General features: G+C 55.4%; 1 protein-coding gene across 1 annotated transcript; it reads left to right on the top strand.

The window, feature by feature from the left end:
- Positions 1-2,621: 2,621 nt before the first annotated feature.
- On the top strand, positions 2,622-16,545 carry FOXN1 (forkhead box N1). Its single transcript, XM_005888183.2, has 8 exons — positions 2,622-2,744; positions 3,154-3,612; positions 5,986-6,096; positions 8,029-8,159; positions 9,483-9,579; positions 13,026-13,233; positions 13,420-13,911; positions 15,637-16,545. The coding sequence occupies exons 1-8, from the start codon at positions 2,622-2,624 to the stop codon at positions 15,948-15,950; spliced, it is 1,935 nt and encodes a 644-aa protein (XP_005888245.1). The 3' UTR covers positions 15,951-16,545.
- Positions 16,546-21,405: the final 4,860 nt, after the last annotated feature.

Here is a 21,405-nt window from a genome sequence, read left to right as displayed (position 1 = left end):
GTGGCCCACTCTGAGTCTCAGAGAGACCTCCGCAGGTTCACGTCTCAGAGGACCAGAGCCGGGGTCTGAACCCCCGGGGGCCAGGCTAAGGAAAGGCCAGGCAGACAGGGCCTGGCTACAAGGGCAGCTGTCATCTGGGAATAGGGTCATTAGCCAGTCTCCCCAGGCCTGAAGTAGTGACACCATCAGGGAAACTAGAGTCTGGGGTCAGGAGCCACGGCCACATCTGGCCAGTGAATCCAGATGTGCACAATACCTCCTTGAGCACTGTCTACGTGCCGGGCGCCTGGTACACATCATGTCACTTAATCTTCATGACGGCCCTGTGAGGTGGGTCCCCAGGTCCCATGATCACAGGAGCAAAGGGAGAAAGAGAATCACACAGTTTCTCAAAGTCACCAAACCAGGAAAGTGACACAGCTGGGACTCAAATTCAGGTCATCCCCAGTTCAGAGCCTTTGCTTTTTGTGTGTGTGCATGGCAGCACACCGCTTGCAAGATCTTAGTTCCCTGACCAGGGACTGAACCCATGCCCTCAGCAGTGAAAGCGCATAGTCCTCACCACTGAATCGCCTGGGAATTCCCAAAACCTTTGCTCTTCACCACGTGCTATTCTGCCTCCAGAGAGGAGAGCGACCACCGCCCCATGTGTTACAAAGCCTGAGAACTGGGGGGAGGAAGGACCCCAGCCTTCTGTCAGGAGGGAATGGAGAAGGCCTGGGGAAAGCAGGTCTGGCCCGGGGCCAGGCGGGGCAGGCGGGCCCTAGCTGTCCAGGGCTTCCAGGGAGCAGGGGCCAGGCCGGGCGCTCAAGCAGAACCAGAGATGGGCTGCCCTGCCCCTCGGCCCGGGGCCTGCTCCACCGCAGTATCCAGTTACGGCCAGCTCGGCGCTTCCCCAGTCACGCCACATTTAGCTTTGCCGAGTGAGCGGCACCGGGACATAGAGAAGGGGCGGCAGGGACTCTTGAAGGGGCGGGAGAGCCTCCCCCAGCCCCCCGCCTGGACCCTAGCTCCCAGCCCCCTCCACCACCGAGCCTCTGAGGGACTTCAGGCAAATGCCTTCCCTTCCTGGTCACCACCACCTCCTTGTCAAATGAAAGCAGTAAGCTTATTTAGCAAAGATGTACCAATCCCAGGCAGGGCACACAGGGGGCTTCCAAGGCCAACCCTCCCTCCCAGAGCTCTCAGGACAGCAAGGTGGGGGAAATGAAGTTGTCCTGCTCTGCAAGAGGGGTCTTGGGTAAGTGTCAACCTCAGGCTTTTCTTGTTTGGCCCCCTAGCTCAGGCACCCCCACTCTGATCCCCACTAAGCAAAGAAACTAAGGGGAGTATAGACTCCAGAGTTGGCCAGATCTGGGTTCAAAACTTGACTCTCTCAAGGATTGGCTAGGTGACTTGGGCCAGTTATGTAAACCCTCTGAACCTCAGTTTCTTCATCTGGAAAGTGGGATTAATAATGCACCTTCCTCACAGGATTATTCTGACAAATGATGAGGAAGTTCTCCTAATTATTTATATAGTGGCCAGCCCAGAGCAGGCCCTCAGCTCAGGGTAGACTTTCTCAGAGTTTACTCGGGCAAAGAGGAATACATTCAGGAGAAACTGCCCTTTGTAGGTGGTGGAGAAGGAAGGCAGAGAGCTGAGGTTAGTAACAGTAAGAGACATATCAGTCGTGCTGTTAATAAGGGGAGCTGGCATTTATTGAGCACTTGTTATAGCTAGCCACCGGGCTCAATTCTTCATGTGCATGATTTCATTTAACCCCACATCTGCATGAGGGCGTCTCTCTCTCTCTCCCTGTTTTTGCAGATGACTGATGCTGAAGCTCAGAGCTTTGCTGACACAGGTAGCAAGGCAAGAAAAAGGCTGGCTTTGAGCTGGGTCTTTTTTTCTTATTTAATATTTATTTATTTATGGTTGTACTGGGTCTTAGTTGCAGCACGTGGGATCTTTTGTTACAGAGCGCAGGTTTCTCTCTAGTTGTGCACAGTCTTACTTGCCCCGTGGCATGTGGGATGTTGGACCAGGGATTGAACCCGAGTCCCTTGCATTGGCAGAAGGATTCTTAACCACTGGACCACCAGGGATGTCCCTGAGCTGAGTCCTGTTAACCACTCAGCTATGCTGGACACAGAGTTCTCCTATAACTCTAGAGTGTCTGAGCAGAAAGAGCCCTCACGTGTCACCTAATGCAAGCCCTGAGTTTTCCAAATGGCGAGTCTAAAGCTCAGAAAGGGCAGAGGCCTGCACAGAGTCACAGGTACTTTAAAGTGTGGCAGACACAGGAGAGAACCCTAGAGGCCACACACTCCTCAGTGTCATGCCAGGCTCACGGGGCCACCAGAATCCACGTCCCTGCAGGTTCCCCAGCTTCTCCCTGTGTGTCTTTCCCCGTCTGTCTCTCACACTGTTTATCTGCTTCCTTCTGTTTCTGATGTTTCTCTCAGCTTGTCTGTCTGTCTGTCTCTGCCTGTCTCTCTCTCTCTCTCATCAGACGTCTGGCTGGAGGCAGGGTCCCAGCCCAGGGAGGGGGTGGGAGGGGTGGACTCGGGCTTGGTCAGCCCCGGACGCTGGTCCTCGCTCTCATCACAGCCGGCTTTCTTCGAGGCCAGGACTGGGTGATGGTGTCGCTACTCCCGCCACAGTCTGACATCACGCTGCCAGGCCCTGCCAGGCTGGAGGGCGAGCCCCAAGGGGACTTCATGCAGGCACCGGGCCTCCCAGGCTCCCCCGCCCCGCAGAACGTAAGTACCTGGCACCTTGGCCTGGGTTGAGGCCAAGACCAGAGGGCTGCACGACAGCAGGTGGGCCATCACCCCCACCCCCCTGGGACCTCCCTGCTTCTGTCTTGTCCTTTCTCCCAGCAAACAAGTACCCAGGGACTCCCAGATCCCGAAGTGTAGAGATCTGGGCCTCTGCTTGTCCCTTGGGTCTGGGACTTTCCCAGGGCAGGGCTGTGCATCCGTCCTATTGGGGGTGATCTGAGGTTTGAAGCAGTGCGTCCTCATCAGATCAAGGCTTCCAAGGGCGGGTGAGGTCTCCCTCCTCCACCGGGGGCTCCCCAGAGCTCAGCCACAGACCCTCTACCCTCGCACAGAGTCGGGTCTGGATCCAGCCTCTGCTCACAGGCTGTCTACCCTCTGTCCACCCCAGAAGCACGCCGGCTTCAGCTGCTCGTCTTTTGTGCCTGATGGCCCTCCGGAGCGGGAGTCCTCACTGCCCCCCCACAGCCCCAGCATCGCGTCACCAGGCCCCGAGCAAGTCCACTGTCCAGCAGGCCCTGGCCCGGGCCCCTTCCGGCTCTCACCCTCAGACAAGTACCCCGGCTTCAGCTTTGAGGAGGGGCCCGCGAGCGGTCCCGGGCGCTTCCTCAAGGGCAGCCACGTGCCTTTCCACCCATACAAGCGACATTTCCACGAGGATGTCTTCCCCGAGGCCCAGACTGCCCTGGCCCTCGATGGACACTCCTTTAAGACCCCGGGGGCACTGGAAGCCTTTGAGGAGATCCCTGCGGATGTGGGGGAGGCTGAGGCCTTCCTGCCTGGCTTCCCTGCCGAGGTCTGGTGCAACGGGCTCCCCTACCCCAGCCAGGAGCACAGCCCCCAAGTCCTGGTGAGTACCAGCACCAGCACGCACCCCATCACCCCTGTGCCAGTTCCCAGCACTCCAGAAAGCCTTCTGAGATCAAACTCTCTGCCATCCCCTTTCCAGACCTTTCTACTCAGGGTCAGTGTACACCTGCAGGCTCAGAGAGTTGGGGTCTTTCAGCTTCATCCAGAGCCTCCAGGTCAGCTGAGGGAGGGGGTGCTGACCTGGCCCGGTGTCGAAGGGGTCGGGTCAGGGAGTCTGGTCAGACCCCGGGATGCTGGAAGCTCCCCAGAGACTCCTGAGTCAGGATTCTTATATGCAGCTTCTCTCTGTTTGAATGTCAAGAATCCCCAGCCAGACCTTCACACCCATATGTAAATACGAGAAGAAAAACATTCCAGAGGCCTGGAGAAAGGGCTTAGGGAGGAGTCACAGAGCACCACGTTGTCCATTGCAGCAGCAGCACGCAGAGTTGGGAGAGGACTTAAGACTTCTCAAAGGACACTTACAGGCCCCATTCTTTACCTAGAATGAGGCCTGGGTATATTCATAGAAATACCTTGAAAGCATCTTAGAAGATCAATATGTCCTTTCATAGCCATACCCATAAACTCTGTGACCTTGGGCAAGTCATTTAACCTCTCTGAGCCTCATCAGAAAAGTATACTTACCAGCACCTACCCCATAGGCGTATTGCCTTGGGAAGAGGAAAACCCACTCCCATTTGGGGCTGCGCCTACTCCAGATACAAGAATACTGGAGTGGGTTGCCATTTCCTGTTCCAGGGGATCTTCCCAACCCAGGGATCAAACATGCATCTCCTGCAAGTCTCCTGCACTACAGGCAGATTCTTTACCGCTGAGCCACCCAGGAAGCCCCATCCCATCAGTTACTGCCCCGTAAATGTCCACTCAGTGCCAACCTCTGGTCACTGTGCCAGATGCGTCCTTTCAAGTACCCTGTTTAATCCTTATGACAAACCCTCTAAAGATTTCCCACTATCTCCATTTTGCAGAAGAAGAAACTGACGTCCCATAGAGATCAAGGAGAAGAACTTGGGCCCAAAGACCCACAGCAGGATAGTTGACTCGCTGAGTGACCTTGGGCACATCCCTTCCCTTCTATGGGCTCAGCCCCATCATTGGCCAAATGATAGGGTTGGACATAGTATTCAGGGCCCTTCTAGGCCTGAGATTCTACGATTATGGATATCTCTGCATCAGCCACCCCAGGGCACACCCAGGAAAGAGCTTACAGCTGATTTGACCCTCTGGGCCCAGATGCTGGCTCCCCAGGCCCCTGGTAATCCCAAGAAGAATGGTCCACCTGCTCTTGGCCTGGTTTAGCTTCCAGTCCCTAGCGGTGCTCTCTGTCTGGGTACCTCCTCAGGGTAGAGCTCTAGGCACATCCCTGGGGGTCCACATGGGGCTCACAACCTGTGGGAAGCCAAGATCTGGCCCCCACCACCACCAGCAGCTGCAGACTCCCTCTGCCAGAGTGGGAAAGGGTACAGGGCTCCGGCAGACTAGCAACTGGGTAGACTCCTCAGGGGCTTTCCAGGAGGTACGAGCAGTAAAGAAACCACCTGCCAATGAAGGAGACCTAAGAGGCACCGGTTCAATCCCTGGGTTGGGAAGATCCCCTGGAGGAGGGCATGGCAACCCACTCCAGTATTCTTGCCTGGAGAATCCCATGGAGAGAGGAGCCTGGTGGGCTATAGTCCACAGGGCTGCAAAGAGTCAGACACGACTGAAGCAACTTAGCACACAGCACAGACTCCTCAGAACAGAGAGCAGAGGCTCTGAGTTGGGGGTGCCCAGAGCAGAGGGGACTCACTAGCCCCCTCCAGAGAACCTGCTAGATCTACCATGGGCTTTGCAGAATAGGAAGTAGTAGGGCCTTGGGGGCCCCAGCTAGACCAACCCGTCTGGCCACTTCCTGTGCTCCCTCCCCATGGCTCTGCAATAGGAATTCCAGAGCAGTGGTCCTTTGCGGATCTTCTCTGAGGGGCTGGTGGTCCTGAACCAGGAAGCAGGTCCCGAGCCAGGCTTGGTGAGTGGGGTCAGCCCGCGCATCCTTGTGCCATTCCAGGGTCCTACCCCAGCTTCAGTGTGACTGACGACAAGTCTCCCCCACTTCCCTGGACAGCCCAGCCCCAGCCTCTCACTTGCAGGGAAGTGGGGGGTAGGGAGCACAGTCAGCTCCAGCTCCACCACTAAGCTGCCTAGTTTCCTCGGGGAAAATCCTTGTCCTCCTCTGTTCTCAAGTATTTGTTCTCCAGGAATAAGCTTTGCTAGAGGCAAAGGTGGAATTGCTTTTGCATAAGGTTCAAGGTGGATGATAGGAAGGAAGAAAGACAAGGTCCAGCCTGGTCATCTGTTTCTTTCCTTCCAGCAGGGGTCAGAAGTCAAGGTCAAGCCCCCAGGTCTGGAGAGTGGTCCGGGGATGTACTGTTACCAGCCCCCCTTGCAGCACATGTACTGTCCTACCCAGCCCCCCTTCCACCAGGTGGGTCTGGGGCAGGTGGGCAATTTCCCCCAGGGTCTCAGGATATTATGTTCATGTGTGATGTGTGGGTGTATATGTGAGTGTATGCGTGCACACCTGGATGGGCAGGTAGGGGCAGTAGGGCCCTGAAGCTCAGGCTGGGCCACCCAGGGTGGGGAACAGGGGTTCACAGGAAGGGAAGCAATTGCCCTTCTCACAGAGTGGGCGGGGCTTGTCTGAGACCCAGGCAGTGCCTGAGAGGTCTGGCAAAGAGGGTGGGGCTGAGACTGGGGCAGGGCCAGATGGAACCAAAAAACGGAAAGAGGAGAACAAGACAAGGACTGAGCAAAGAGAAAAGGAGTTTAAGTGGGGTGACACACGAGGCTGAACACCGCAGGAAACAATGGGCTCCTGCCTGGGTCAGCCACCGTCTTGGTATGTGGCCTTGGCCTCAAACTTCCCTTTAGCCTAGACAGGGTGGGACCAGGAGTGAAGCTAGGGGACCTTCCCTGTTGGAGGCTCCCAGTCCCCATCATCTTTGGCCCTATCCCCCCTCCCCACGATCTCCTAGAGAAGGGAATGGCAACCCACTCCAGTATTCTTGCCTGGAGAATCCCACGGACAAAGGAGCCTGGCAGGCTACAGTCCATGGGGTCGCAAAGAGTCGGACACGACTGAGAGACTAACACTCTTTCCACTCCCCACCCCACTGCTCAGCCTTATCTCCTCCCTGATTCACAGGATGCCAAGTAATTGCCCCACACTGGCAGGGGATGGAGGTTTTTAAAAAGAGAAAGAAAAGTGCCCCAGAGCAGCCAGGCAGCTCCCAGGAGTCACCGGGCAAGACAGAGCAAGTGGCTGCCCAGCGCCCAGCTCCATCCACCTGCAGCCTGGCACTGGGACAGGCCCTGCCTGTGGAGCAGGTTCTACTCCCAGCTCTTTGGCATTGGCCCTGATGTTGGCCAAGCGAGGGAGACAGGCACGTGGGCGGGAGGGTGGTCAGACTGCTTGCTTTGTGGGGAGAAAGAAAGAGAGGGAGGGAAGCAGAGGGAACACAGAATCATCCCCACTCTGTGAGGAGCCTGGCTGGAGTGGCCGGGCCATCCTGAGGCTCACAGTCTGACCCAGGATAGGGGCATCCCTGAGGCACCCTGGCCCAACAGGAACCAAGCCACAGCGGGGCTCAGGGGCTACCAGACCCTAGACGGCCTCGCTGTGTCCAGCTCTGTCCTGATACCCTCTGTTTTCTGCACCCCCTCCCCGAACAAGATGGCCTCACCCAGGGCTTTATGGAGCCTGCAGAGAGGGTGACTCAGTCACTAAGTGTCTCTCGGGTGACCTGGAAAGAGCACCTCAGCCTGGAGCAGAGGGGGGAGTCAGAGTCTCCTACCCCCTCTCATCCCCATAAAACACCATCCCTGGCAGCCACTCCCTTTGCTGTAAAAACCACCTCCTACCCTCACCGGCCCACCACCATGACCAGGCCTTTCAAAGAGCCACTGAAACTCGTAAAAGGGGCCAGTGCCCAGCAAACACCCAGGCCGGACACCCCAGTTCCGGCCCAAGCACTCCAGGAGATGCCAGGGAACACCTGCCCAAAAGGGTACAGGGGCCCGAGCTACCCCTCACACTCTCTAGTTCAGCTCCTGTCCTATCACCATGGCAACCAGGGTACCTAGAGGGCTGAGAGGAAGATGCTGAAGGAGGCTTTGAGACCTCTGAGACCCTGACTTCTGGAATGTGGATCTCCTCAGAGGCCCTCCCAGGACAGCCACATCCTTGGCCAGCCTCAGATAGCTCTGCCTTCGGGGCCCATGACCATGGATGGTGGAACGCTTGAGAGAAGAATCTAGTTTCAATTCCTTCTCTGGATGTATGAGTGGGGGAAGGGGGCTCCCTTCCTTGGGAAGACTGGTTACCATGGCAACCACTCTGCCCCTTTGACCTCTACAGTACTCACCAGGTGGCAGCAGCTACCCTGTACCCTACCTGGGCTCCTCACACTATCCTTACCAGCGGATCGCACCCCAGGCCAGCACCGATGGGCACCAGCCCCTCTTCCCAAAACCCATTTACTCCTACAGGTATGTTTCTCAGCATTCTGGGGTAGAAGGAAGAGGGGTGAGAAGTCCCTGGGGAAACTGAGACATGGAATCCTTGAGGTATTAGGGTAATGGTAGGGGGGTGGAAGTCATACCTGGTAGACTTCCAAAGGATGCTAGAGAGAAGAATCCAGCCTGGGGGCAGGGGGCTTGACCAGCTCCCCTCTGAGCTCTCGTCCAACTCTGGGGAGCCATGTCTGTGGCTCAGCTCAGAACATGCTGGTGCCCTGGGGTGAGCCCACTAGGTTCTAGCCTCCTGGGGCCCTGGGACTGAGAGTTTAGGGGGGGACGCTTCTCCCTTTCCCCTCCTGCAGACTCAGAGAGAAGCCTCACCCCAAAGCGCCACCAGAAGTAAACAAGGGATGAGGTCTGCAGAGGTGGTTCAGTTACTCAGCATCTACCAGATCTAGTGCAGCTGCTCTGGGGCTGGGGTTGTAGGTGCCAGGCCAGCAGCACCCTGCCCATCTGGGATCCCTTCCATCTGAACTTCCATTCATCCAACCAACACTGATACTCAACCTCCTGTGTGCCAGGCCTCATGTGGGGTCAAGTCATCAGCCAGGGTGAGCTCAGGAAATGGAAAAGGTACTTACACATCATCCAGGAGCACAGAGAAGGGGTTTGTGGAAGGCAGGATGGTGCACAGAAAAGAGCACATGTAATCTTTGGAGTCCAGTAGAACTGGGTTCAAGTCCAGGCTCCGAATTTACTAGCTGTGAAACCTCAGGCAAGTGACTTAATCTTTCTAAGCCTCTGTTTATTCATCTTAAAAAAAAAAAAAACAACCCAAAAAACTGCAGTATTCAGGCCTTTGGATGGATTGAGAGAATATGCTTGGCACATTGTAGGGGCTCAAATAACCTGAGTTCCCTGCCTTACTATCCAATATTCCAGCAATTGGCTGAGGGCTGATTGGTAATGACAGAGTCCATTTAATGAGAGCCTTCTATATGCTAGGCAGCATCCTTAATCTTCACGACTCTGAGGTAGCTATTACTTTCTTCTTGTCAAAGCTGAGGAAACTGAGGCTCAGAGAGGTTAAGGCACTCACCCAAGGTCACACAGCTAGTGAGTGACTAAAGCCAAGAGTGTAACCCAGCTCTCTTAGATGCCACAAGACCCTCGAATATCAGTAATTCCTAACTTCAGTGGATACTTTCTCATTCTTTCTCCTCTTGACCGCCTCTCACCCATGAATTCTGCAGCAGGCTCTTCTTTCTTGACTGTTCCAGCCAGGGTAGGAGGGTGGGGAAGACTCCAGGCCCGATCAGAGGTTCCAACTCTCAGAGCTTTCTCTGCCTTCAGCATCCTCATCTTCATGGCCCTTAAGAACAGTAAAACTGGGAGCCTTCCTGTCAGCGAGATCTACAATTTTATGACGGAGCACTTTCCTTACTTCAAGGTGAGCCCCAAATCCACCCCCACCCCACCACCCCCAAGTCCTGGGGCAAGCCAGACCTCTCTAGAACCAGAAGATAACATTGGGAGGTGGGAGATGAGTTTGAATGAAAGCCAGGAGAGGGTGTGCCCTCCCACCACACGCTTCCCTTTGCCCTTCAGAAGGACAGTTCTGTGTGGGCAACAGAGAGCTCAAGCCATTCACCAGAGGTCACACAGCAGGCTGGAGTCAGACCTCATGCTGGTGGAAGGTGGACATGGCAACCTGATAGGCTTCAAGGCGCATCCACCTACCCCAAACGGGGAGACAGAGCTTGGGAAGAAATGAGAGGCTGTTCCCACCGCTGCCCCCAGGATGCTGTGGGACTGAGGAATTTGGGCGGGAGCTGGCCAGCCAATGTGACCCAGGATGCTGGGGCTGCAGAACTCATTGCCTTCCTGGGAGAGATTAGGATCTGCCTCTGTGGGCGGCAGGCTCAGCTGCAGCTCTGCCAGAAAGTGGGGTGTGGGCTTCACAGTCTTAGAGTGTCCTAGGGAGCTGGCTGTTTCACCTGACCGTCCCACGGACAGGATCTAGTCTCTTTCAACCATAGAAGGGGCTTCTGGGGCTCCACCAGACTCTGTCCCTAGAGGCAAGACAAACACCCTTCTCTCTCCATTTGCTCAAGGCCAAACAGCAGGTGGGATCACTTGCTGCTGGCTCAGGCTTTCTGGCTTCCCACTTCCCTTGTCTGCAGGCTCCCCAGGCCCTCCAACAAAAACCCCTCCTTCTGGGGTGGGTGCAGGGGAAGTCAGAACTTGTGTATAAGGAGTACCTTCTCCAAGGCGTACAGCCTGATGGATACAGTCTCACTTGCTGCCCGGGCAAAGCGCGGGAGCTGAGACCCAGGTAATCCAGAACTCAGCTCCACCCACCAGTGGGTGATTTCTGACCCCACCATCTTCCCAATTTTGCTGTCTGGAGATAATTTGAGGTTGATATTCAAACAAGGGGCTTTCCTGATGGTTCAGCGGTATAGAATCCACCTGCCAGTGCAGGAGATGCAGGTTTGATTCCTGGCTCGAGAAGATTCCTTGGAGGAGGGTATGGCAACCCACTTCAGTATTCTTGCCTGAGAAATCTCATGGACAGAGGAGCCTGACCAGGCTACAGTCCTGGGGTCGCAAAGAGTGGGACACAACTTAGCAACTGAACAAGAATTCCAGCAAGTTCGTACTTGCTGAGCTGCCACCGAATGACGAAATGGGCAAGATGGCCAGAGTTCTGGCCAAGAACAAAAAAGCATGGTCATCCATCAGAGCTTCTGGACGGGAGAGGAGCAAGGAGAGATGGCACTGGGATTCAAGCAGCATCAAAGCTGGTATCCAGGGCTCGCCCTCTAGATCCCAGCATGTCAGGGGGCCAAAGTCTCATTGACCTGTAAAGCGTTTAGAGTGTCCCCTAAGGCTTCAAGGAGTCAGGCCAGAGAGAGGGAAGTGGGGGAGGGCCCTGCCCCATTCCTCTCAGCTTTTCCTCCCTGCCAACTCCCAGCCTGGCCCCCAGCCCCTCCCTACATCTCATCTTCCTGGCTTAATTATTTTTCCTGGGAGCCGTGTAATCCCTGTTTTATGGGGCTGAGGAGTGAAGAGGTCTAACTGCTTTTTTTTTTTTTGGTTCCAGTTGTTGTTCTTAGCCAGTTGCATCACTCCCTCCCTCCCAAGTTTACATTTGACTTCAGAGAGAAACCATCTGTGAGGATGGGACGGGCCCCAAGTGGTAAAGATAATCCGGTGGGGTGACCTGGGCAGGGCCCTTAGTTAGGGAACAGAGTTGGAGTCTGGCTCTGACCCTGCCTCCTTATGTGATCTCAGCCTGGACCCTTTCTTCTCTGGACCTCAGTTTCCCCGTCTGTAAAATGGTCAGATTGGACCAGTTGGCACACGGGTTCCTTCCAGCTCTGATAAATCCCCTCCACCCACCTAAGGAAAAAGTTCAAAGATCCTCTCCCCACCTCTAGCTCTCATTCCCCAGTTGAAGGTCATTTTTCTGGGCTAGGACAGAGTGGACCCTGGGGTGGGCAGCACTCACGCCCAAGGCAGCTGAGATGGGCGTCCTGAAGCCCTGTGAGTCAGGGATGTGGGATGGGGCAAGTTCCAGCCACTGGACATAATTGCTAGTGCTGACCATCCCTCTTCCAAACAGGAAGTGGCTGGGGTGGGGGCTGCTCTGGCATCCCAAAGTCACAGATTTATGGGGCTGTAAAAGGGCCCGGTGCCCATTAACTCTGCCCACCGGGCCACACAGTCTTGACTCCTCATAGGGACTGCTGTGGGAGTTGAAGGTGAATCCCTAGCTGGCTGGTCTGGTGGCTTAAGAGTCTTCTCTCATGACCCTGGGAGCCTTGGGGGTCATCTCAACCAGCCCCCTGACCCAGGCCAGTGGCCCCTAAGAAAGGCTTCAGCCGCTCCTGCCAACCACTTGCAGCGATGCTGGCAGGGGCCCTGTTCTGCTGGACATGATTCAGCCTGGCTGCTCCCTGGGGCAAGTGAGCTGGGGAGGAGGGAGTGGCCGCCCCTCATTAGGCAGAAACGGTGAGCTGGAAGGGAGAGGGGCCGGGAGGTGAGGGTGCAGAAGAACCTCACCAGGCAGAGTGGATGCTCTGCCCACAGTCACCCCTGCTGGGCCCAGGACTGTCATAGAGCCTGGAACAGAGCTCTGGGCTGGGGGTGCGGGGAGTGGGGGAGGGTGCCCAGTGGCACCCCCGCCACCGCCTCTCACCCAACTGAGTCAGCCTAATGGTTTTTACAACCCTCCCTGGGCACAATTACTGCACTGGTGGCATGACCAGGCCTCCTAATGGGTGTTTATTCTGTTGGCACGAGCATCCCCCGCCTGAGGGCTGGCCTCCCCACCAGGGCACGCCCCCTGGGCACACGCATGTGAACACCCACACACACATACAATCATGGATACCCACACACACCCCTAGAGAGACTTTCTCACACACACACACATCCTTAGCAGCACACACATGTCCTCACACTCAAAGGAATTCATGGACCCACACCCCAGAGTCAGGCTCACAGCAGGGAGACACAGCCCCAGAGAGTTCAGCATGGCAAGGCCCTCTCCACACAGGGGTCCAAGCACAGGCCTGGAGACCCAGCAGGGAGTGGTCCAACCCCAGGTCGGGGAGGGGCAGCACCTCCTCCTTAGCACCCACCAGCCCCTCCTGTATGAATCACCTCGACAGTCCTCTGAAGGGCATGGGATAGGATGGAGGTAGATTTTAGGTGCTAATAACTGTGACTGAGGTTCTTGCCCATCCCTGCCCCACTACTGATGGGACTGAGTGTGGGCTGGTCGCTGAAGAGCTCAGCAAGCCCCAGAGTGGGTGGCAGTTGTGTGCCCAGACGGCCAGGGCTTTTTCTGAACCCGGCCTGAATTCGTGTCTTGCTCTGCTTCGGCAGACGGCGCCTGATGGCTGGAAGAATTCTGTCCGCCACAACCTGTCTCTTAACAAGTGCTTCGAGAAGGTAGAGAACAAATCGGGAAGTTCCTCTCGCAAGGGCTGCCTGTGGGCCCTGAATCCAGCCAAGATCGACAAGATGCAGGAGGAGCTGCAGAAGTGGAAGAGGAAAGACCCCATCGCCGTGCGCAAGAGCATGGCCAAGCCAGGTGAGGCTGCCAGCCGGCGTGGTGGACCCGGGGTACCCAGAGCCAAGAAATTAAGAGTGGGGGTGGTGAGAACAGCTGGGCGACGGAAAGCTGATGAATAAGGAAAGGGCCTGAATGTGTTTCCAAGGCTGGGAGTGACTGTGGGGGAAAGGAGGTCTCACAGTGTCCTCTCTTGGGCCTTTTCAGAGGAGCTGGACAGCCTCATTGGAGACAAGAGGGAGAAGCTGGGCTCCCCACTGCTCGGCTGCCCACCCCCTGGGCTGGCAGGCTCTGGCCCCATCCAGCCCCTGGCACCTCCAGCTGGGCTCTCCCAGCCACTGCACTCAATCCACCCGGCTCCGGGCCCCATTCCTGGCAAGAATCCCCTGCAGGACCTACTTGGGGGGCACGCACCCTCCTGCTATGGGCAGACATACTCGCACCTCTCGCCGGGCCTGGCCCCTCCTGGACCTCCGCAGCCATTGTTTCCACAGCCAGATGGGCATCTAGAGCTGCGGGCCCAGCCAGGCACCCCCCAGGACTCGCCTCTGCCTGCCCACACTCCACCTAGCCACAGTGCCAAGCTGCTGGCTGAACCTTCCCCAGCCAGGACCATGCACGACACCCTGCTGCCAGATGGAGACCTTGGCACTGACCTGGATGCCATCAACCCCTCTCTCACCGACTTTGACTTCCAGGGTGAGCTGGGGATGGGAGCGGGGAGGTGGGACAGGCCTTCAGAGGAGCAGCTGGTGGCATGGCCCGGCCTGTCTCAGTCTCCAGGTTGCAGCTAACTGCCCAGTTTCTGGAGCAGAGAAAGCCCAGAGCTGGGAAATGGGTGGTGGTGGTGGTGAAGGGTCAAAGAGGAATATTCTTGCCCCTTGAACTGGTTCCAACTGACCTATCACCAAACCACTCTCAGCTCTGGGCTGAAAGTGCCCGGGAGAGCCTGGGTCTTGGGAAGCTACTGTTAGAGACAGGCAACTTGAGCCACATCCCCCTCCAGAAGTGGGGAGCTGGGCTCAACAGCCTCAGAAGAAGATATAGACCAGGGGTGCGTGCCCCCCAAGTAGCTTCAGAAGAATATACAGGCTGGAAAGGGGCCGATGGTCTATTCCATAGTTGATTGTAAGCAACTGAGACTCTGAACATTTCCAGAAGTGACTATATTTTTGGAGTTCATCACCTAATGCGGAAGAAGGAGAGAGATCTGCCCCGAAAAGAAGGGGAGGCCGAAGAGCTAGGCAGGTCCCAGGAAGAGATTCTGTCTCTTCCATTCCGTCTCGCCTGCTTCGTCTCTGCCTGTGACCAATCCCACCCATTCCCATCTAACCTCCAGTGCACCCCCCCGGCCCTGGTACTGGCCACAGGAGCTCTGAAGGAGGGTGCTGACCCAGGCCTCAGGCCCTCTGTGTGCACTGGGGTAGGGGACATCCACAAGCAGGTGGGGCAGCTGACCCTCAGAGATCTCCCAGTCTGATGAGGAGAGAGCCGGGTCTTGGGAAGCTACCCTTAGAGAAAGGCAACTAGAGCCGCAGCCCCTTCCAGAAGTGGGGAGCCGGGCTCCACAGACTCAGAAGAATCTATAGATATGTGGGCTACCATAGACATTTACCTGAGCCCCACTGTCTGGCATCTTGTGAGGCTCTCTCACGTGGGCCTATAGGCTAGGAGGGATTATTCAACCCATTTCACAGATGCGCACCATGGTTAAGTAACTTATTCAAGGTCACGGAGCTAGAAAGAAGGAGAGTTAGGATTGGAAGCCAGGCAGCCAGTCTTGGGTTTAGTTCAGCCCCCTTCCTCCACACCCTGCAGCCCTGATCCCCAGGGAAGGAGCCCCAGGCCCTGGTCAGCCACAACGCAGGTCACACGACACACAGAGAGGGATTGGGTGAGGCACAGTTTGCATCCCAGAGTCAGTGCTTCCAATGGGGAGTCCTTCCTGACAGGGCTTTGCTCCTGTTCCTTGGGCCCTGCAATGGAGAAGCCCAACCAGCTCACTGGATGCTGCGGTGCATTACTGGAAGATCCTTGGTCTGGGCTGCACATTCACCTTCCTTGGGAACCTGGACAAGAGCCAGGGTGAAGAGTTCCTAGGGCTCCCTACCCAGGGTAACCCCAGAATGTACAGCATCTGCATCAACCCTTCCAACAGGCAGCTCTTAAATCCTTGACCACTCCCCCACCCCCAAAAAAAGAGCCACAGAGATCATCTGGGCTATGGCTTTCAAAATGTCCTACATGGGAGGAAGATGCAGAGAGGTTTAGCAACTGCCTGGGGTCACAGAGCTAGTGCCAAAGGTCTGCTCTCCAATCAGTGTCACCCCAGTCCTGCTCTCTTTAGCGTGTGAGAGTGTGGGGTGAGAGGCAGACAGGGCTCGTTGGTGCCTCCCAGTGACGCCTGTTTTCTCCCCCAAATAGGAAACCTGTGGGAACAGCTGAAGGATGACAGCTTGGCCCTTGACCCCTTGGTACTGGTGACCTCATCGCCGACATCGTCTTCGGTGCCACCAGCTCCCCCTCCCTGCTATCCCCCTGGGCCCTGTCTGGCCGAGACTGGCAGTGGGACAGGCGACTTGGCACCCCCAGGCAACGGGGGCTCCGGGGCACTGGGTGACCTGCATCTCACCACCCTCTACTCTGCCTTCATGGAGCTGGAGCCCACACCCCCCGCGGCCCCTACTGGCCCCTCTGTGTACCTCAGCCCCAGCTCCAAGCCCATGGCCCTGGCCTGAGCTATGCCCCACAGCAGCTCCAGCCTTTGCTTGGCCCGGAAGTCCCAGCCGGCCGCCCATATCGGGCTCACCTTAAAGGTCAAGGAAGGAAACACACTCCCTGTCCCCTATGTCATGAAGCCAACTTGGTTATTAGCTGGCAGCTGGGGGTGGAGAAGTCACCACCCAGGATACTGCCCCTCGCACATTTCCACCGCCTGGTACACCAGCTCCTGGCCCAGGGACCCCGGAGAGCAAGTGTCTGGGGAAGAAGAAAATGCACTCTCCATGGCTCACACTCATCCACACTTAGGCTCTCGCGTACATGTGCACAGGCACACACACACATACACACACAGTTACGCAGACATACACCCACTCACATACCTTATATCCAGAGGAATCAGAACTATATCACAGACTTCACTGGGGGGCAGCTGAGAGCTGAAGGGTTTGGTTATCAAAAGCTCAGGGCCCCCAGCCAGGTCCAAGACCACCCTGGAACCCTCTTCTGACGTCCACATTCTCTGCAGGCCTGCCCCCCTCCAGGAGTGATCTTTCCCAGAAGCCCCCTGTATTTATTCTCCCATCTTCATCCCAGCAGCCCATCGAGAAGGAGGAGATATGGAACCTCTCCCAAAGTTGTCTGTGGGCCCCCAAGGGGGTGCTGATATTCACAGCACCCACCCTGCCAGGCTCTCAACCTGTCCTCAACTTAAGCTCTATCTGGCTTCCCCTGGGGGAAGACACACAGGAGGGCAAAGTCCGCTCCAGGACCAAACTGAGCCCACTTCCGACACAAAGTGTTTGGAAAAACCCTTGCCCTCGGAAACTTGAAAGTGTCCTTTTGCCCCAGCCCTGGGTGCCAGAAAGGCCCCTGCAGGTCACTACAGTCACCCCTGAGAGCTTCATGTAGCTTAGGTCCCAGCTTATGAATACTCCTGTTTCAGACAGCCTGGGCAGTTAGGGAGGGAACTCTGCTTCAGGCTGGTGGGGGAGCACCCATGCCCGCTCTCTTTGACCACTTGGCAGGTCCAGGATGCCCCTGGAGCAAGGGGGTGCCCACCGTGTCCTACCTGAGAGCCCGACCCACACCAAGTAGGCTAAGTGGGAGCTTCAGCCTGCCCAGGGCCTGAGGGTGACAAGAACACCCCCTCCCCCCGAGGTTGGGCCCAGGCTCAGATGAGACACAAGCAGAACCCTTGATGGCCTGCCACTGTTCCCTGTCCTGGAACAATAAAGCAAATGCCTTGTGGTCTCAGCTACCAAGACTTCGTTTCTGAACCTCCCCTCCCTGGAGCAAAAAGGTAGATTCCCTGGGCCTGTGATCTTACCCCAACCCTCACCCAGACCTAGGAAGTTTCAATTTGAAGAATGAGGCATCTCAGAGGGCTTCTGAACAGCAAGGAAAGGATAAGGGGATGAGGTGGGGCGGAGGGGCGGGGCCCGGGGAGCATCTCTTCCCAGGAAAACTTCCTGAAGGATTGGAAGCAGCGGCTGCCCTGTCCAGAAGCAGGGAGAGAAGGAGGGAGTAGGTACCCTTCCCCACATCCCTTCCTCCTGAGATCTGTCCCTTCCTCAGCCTCCATCTCCTCACACTAAGAAGGGGTCACTTCCCTATCCAGACTGTGCCTTTCTGCCCTCATCTTTCCCTCTCTGGGCTCTGGTTTCCACAGGTGGCATGAACGAAACGTAGCCTGGCGCTGTGTGCCCTGCTGGCCCTGGAGGGTGGTCTCTGGAGGGTCAGGGCCCCACTCAGTCCCACCACCAGGCAGGCTGCTGTCACCAAACAGCTGCCTGGGAGGCAGCCCCACATTCGGCCTAAATGGGGATAGGGCAAATGTGGGAGCCAAAAGCTTATCCATGGACCTTGGACCTCGATCTCAGAGCAGCCATGGGTGGGCCTTCTGCTTAGAAAGTTTTCCCAAGGGCCAGGGCCTGGGGGCCAGCCAATGCCACCTACCTCGGCCAGAGGACATTATTGCAGAGGATCCCATAATAGAACCCTACCCTCCATCAGCACGCTCCCTCCCGAGGCTCTAACGCTGGGGCCAGAGCTAGAGGGCTGCAGGGGTGGGGTGGGGTGAAGGCATGGCCAGCCAGTGTGCCCAAGAGAAAGAACCCCCACCTCCACCCCGACCCAGCCCAGCCCTGTGCAATACGAAGGGTGAAGCCTCTCTATCAAGCCCCCAGCTCTGGGCAACCCCAGGCTTGTGTCTTGATACCCAAGCCCCCAAGAGCAGGGTAAGTGTTCCATGGGAGAACTTTACTGGGACCTACTTCCTTGCTTCAGAACCTCGGACCCTGGGGGCTCAGATGACCTCCTCTACACCTCCAGCCTAGGCAGCTGGAGGCCGTCAGTCCAACCTCAATCCTATGGGCCCATTCGGCACACATGTAAGTGAGCTTGCCCCTGTGCAAGTAAGACAGGGGGCAAGCAGATAAGCCTTGGGGCCTCATGTTTGTTTGTTTGTAGCCAGACTGGCCCTTGGACTAAAAACTGGGCGGAAAAACAAAACAAACCAAGAAACAGCTGAGTGGCTGCGGCTCTCTGAACTGAGCCCCACACTTCTGCTCATATGCTGCCCCCTGCTGGCCGCTCATCATGTGTTCGCCCACCGTTCAGAGGAATTGTTTGAATGGATCCAGGGTCTGAAAGTTCTCTATTTGTGGAAAATTAACCCTTTTAACTTCTCAGGTTTAGGGGCTGTAAACCTGAGAGTTCTAAAACCAGTTAGAATTAATGAGTCCATGAACTTGGATAAATAAATTTCACCTTCATTTTCACTTATCTCTACCTTGAATTTAGCATTTCCCTCGATTAAGAATGTCGGCAACAAATCACAATAACTTTTCACAGAATTTGTGACTTTGTCATTAGGTAGAGAAATCACATAAGAAATCACAGATGTTTTCATAATATAATACAGGCATCGCAGAATATATCTATATATCGATGTATAGTTTTTAACACATAAAATATATAGGATTACAACATACTATTGTACATAAAAGCTTATGATCCACAGGCTTCAGTAGAGACAACAAATGGGTCCATGACACACAAAAAAGTAAAGCCCCCTTTAGGACTTCCCTGGTGGTCCAGTGGTTAGGACTCCACGCTTCTAGTGCAGGGGGCACTGGTTCAATTCCTGGTCTAGAACTAAAATTCCACAAGCTGCGTGGTGTGTCCCCAACCCCCAGAAAACTAAAGCACCCTTACTTTAGTTGCCAGGTGGTGGGAAAATGGAGGGTGGCTCCCAGGGGAGGGGCCAGGCTAGGGAGGAAGGCACTGGGGGCTGGGGACAGCAATTCTTCACTGACTGGAAGGGAAGCATCTCAATAATTTACAGTGGGTTTGGTAGTTCCTACGGGCACCCCTAGCTCCAGCCCAAATTGGCATGAGTGGTGGGTCCCCCTGCAGTATCTGGGCTTTCCTGCCCAACCCAATGGTAGGGTCCTCATGACACCCCTAAGGAGTCAAAGCAAAAAATATCTGGCTGACTTCAAAGAGAATGTGAGGCACAACTCTTGCAAGGTTCAGCTCAGCCTTCAAGGACAGCTCATCAGCACCAGGACCAGAACAAGCCCCACCCGACCGTTTCTTCCTCTTTCTATAGCCCAGGGATTCTCTTGGTTCCCAGGAAAAGTGCCAGGAACCAAATGTACCCAGGTGCACCATTAGCAGCAGGACTAGTGCCAGGGGCATGAAGACTTAAAAGGAGGCAGGGGTCCAAATCTTCTCCCAGCCAGGCCTCTGCCAGGCCTCACCAGAGGACAGCCTCTTTGATACAAGCTCCAGGGATGAGGACCTCAAAACAGGGACCGCCCTACCTGTCTGAAGGTGGAAGTAGAGCAGGACCAATCCAGAACATCCGCCCGATTCGATTTAGCACGCTCCCTGCACTCTCATGACCCTCCATTGTGAGGAGTGGAGTGCTCGTATTGAGTGTGTCATTCATTGGAGACCATTTGGCATTCCTGCCCCCAGGCCACTTAACACCAGGAGAGCCCGGTAACCACCTCATAATCCAGTCAGCATCATAAATGCTTGAAAACTCAGGACAACTTAGACAGGAAGATACGGGCAGAGAGCACTGAAACAAAGGGAACAGCATAAAGCAAGTGTTTGGAGGCCCGATTTATCAGTTGCTTTCAGGAAAGTAAATATTTACAATGTGAAAGACGTGTGGAGCCTTGCAATCCAGGTGTTGGCAATTCTCCTGAAGATGATGGTGGGCCACTGAGGAGATTAAGCAGGAATGACCTGGTCAGATTATTTGTGACAGCTGAGTGAAGGGTGGATTGGAATGAAGCTAATAACCAATATATATTGAATGCTAGGCCCAAGCCTGAATGCCTTACATGTGTTAGACTGTCCACAATCAACTGAGGATTAACGCCCATTTTTCAGAAAATGCTGGCGCGCGGAGGTTAACTTGCCCTGCCAACATTGCACAGCTATTAAGTAGTCATGTCAGGATGCTCCCCAGTACTTCCATACGAGAGGCAGAGGGGTGCTGAGGAGGATATTGTAGGCATTAGAGTGAGAGGTAAAGAACTGCAGAGAAGCAGATGAAGTTGAAACTTTTAAGAGGCGAGATCTCCAGTGATTGGATGGAGCTAGAGACGGGAGTTGAGACTGAGTCCCTGGTTTGCGGGCTGAATGTTGGGGTGGATAGGATTCATCCACGAATCCTCGCTAGAACCCTCCAAGCAGGATGACTCTTGCTCCCCTGTGTGCCCCGTTCATCTTATTCTAGGACAGGTATCTGTTCCCTGTGTCTCACTCATTTATTTATTTGGCTGCACCAGGTCTTAGTTAAGGCATGTGGGATCTATTTCCCTGACCAGGGATCAAACCTGGGGCCCCTGAATTGGGAGCAGAATTTTAGCCACTGGACCACCAGGGAAATACCAATGTCTCACTCATTTTAGAATCCCAGGGTTCAGCCCAGATCTTGGCCCTCCCGCAAGGGTTCCACAGAACCCAGGTGAATTGCAGCACTTCCAGGCCTTGCAGGCTTAGATTAATTATAGATTAACTATTCAGGCTATAGAGAGAAATAGTGCCAAATGTATCCAAATTAGTGCCTAGAACAATAGGCTGTAAACCCTGACATAAACTCTCCATCTACCTGTTTCTGAATTTCTTCCATTAAGAAAATGAAGACATCCTCTGGAACTGGGGTCGGGCTGGGGGCAGGATTATATGCAGGGCAGCCAAGCCTGGGGTCCTCCTCAAGGCGGCTGAAGGCAAGAGGGCGCCAGGCCTTAGCCTTCTCTCTGATGAAGGTTAAAAGGACAACCTAACGGTCCTAGTAGCCTCTGGGTTCAGAGAAGGTGGGGTAGAGGGCAAGGCCACCTTCCCAACACCTTCCCTCCCACCTGAGTCGCAGGCCCTTGTCCCAGCCTCTGTTCTTCAAGATTAGCTACGACTTTGGGCCAAAGTTTCTCCTCTGAGCGTTCAGGTCAC

Source organism: Bos mutus, chromosome 19 (genome assembly GCF_027580195.1).
Source record: "Bos mutus isolate GX-2022 chromosome 19, NWIPB_WYAK_1.1, whole genome shotgun sequence".
Lineage (NCBI taxonomy): Eukaryota > Metazoa > Chordata > Mammalia > Artiodactyla > Bovidae > Bos > Bos mutus.
The sequence above is the reverse complement of the archived record's forward strand: the minus strand, read 5'-3'. Positions and strand labels throughout refer to the sequence as shown.

Excerpts from the sequence above, each read along its gene's own strand:
- FOXN1 (XM_005888183.2), top strand. The coding sequence starts at position 2,622 with ATGGTGTCGCTACTCCCGCCACAGTCTGACATCACGCTGCCAGGCCCT. Across the intron at positions 8,160-9,482 it reads AAACCCATTTACTCCTACAG|CATCCTCATCTTCATGGCCC; the intron begins GTATGTTTCTCA and ends CTCTGCCTTCAG. Across the intron at positions 13,234-13,419 it reads CAAGAGCATGGCCAAGCCAG|AGGAGCTGGACAGCCTCATT; the intron begins GTGAGGCTGCCA and ends GGGCCTTTTCAG.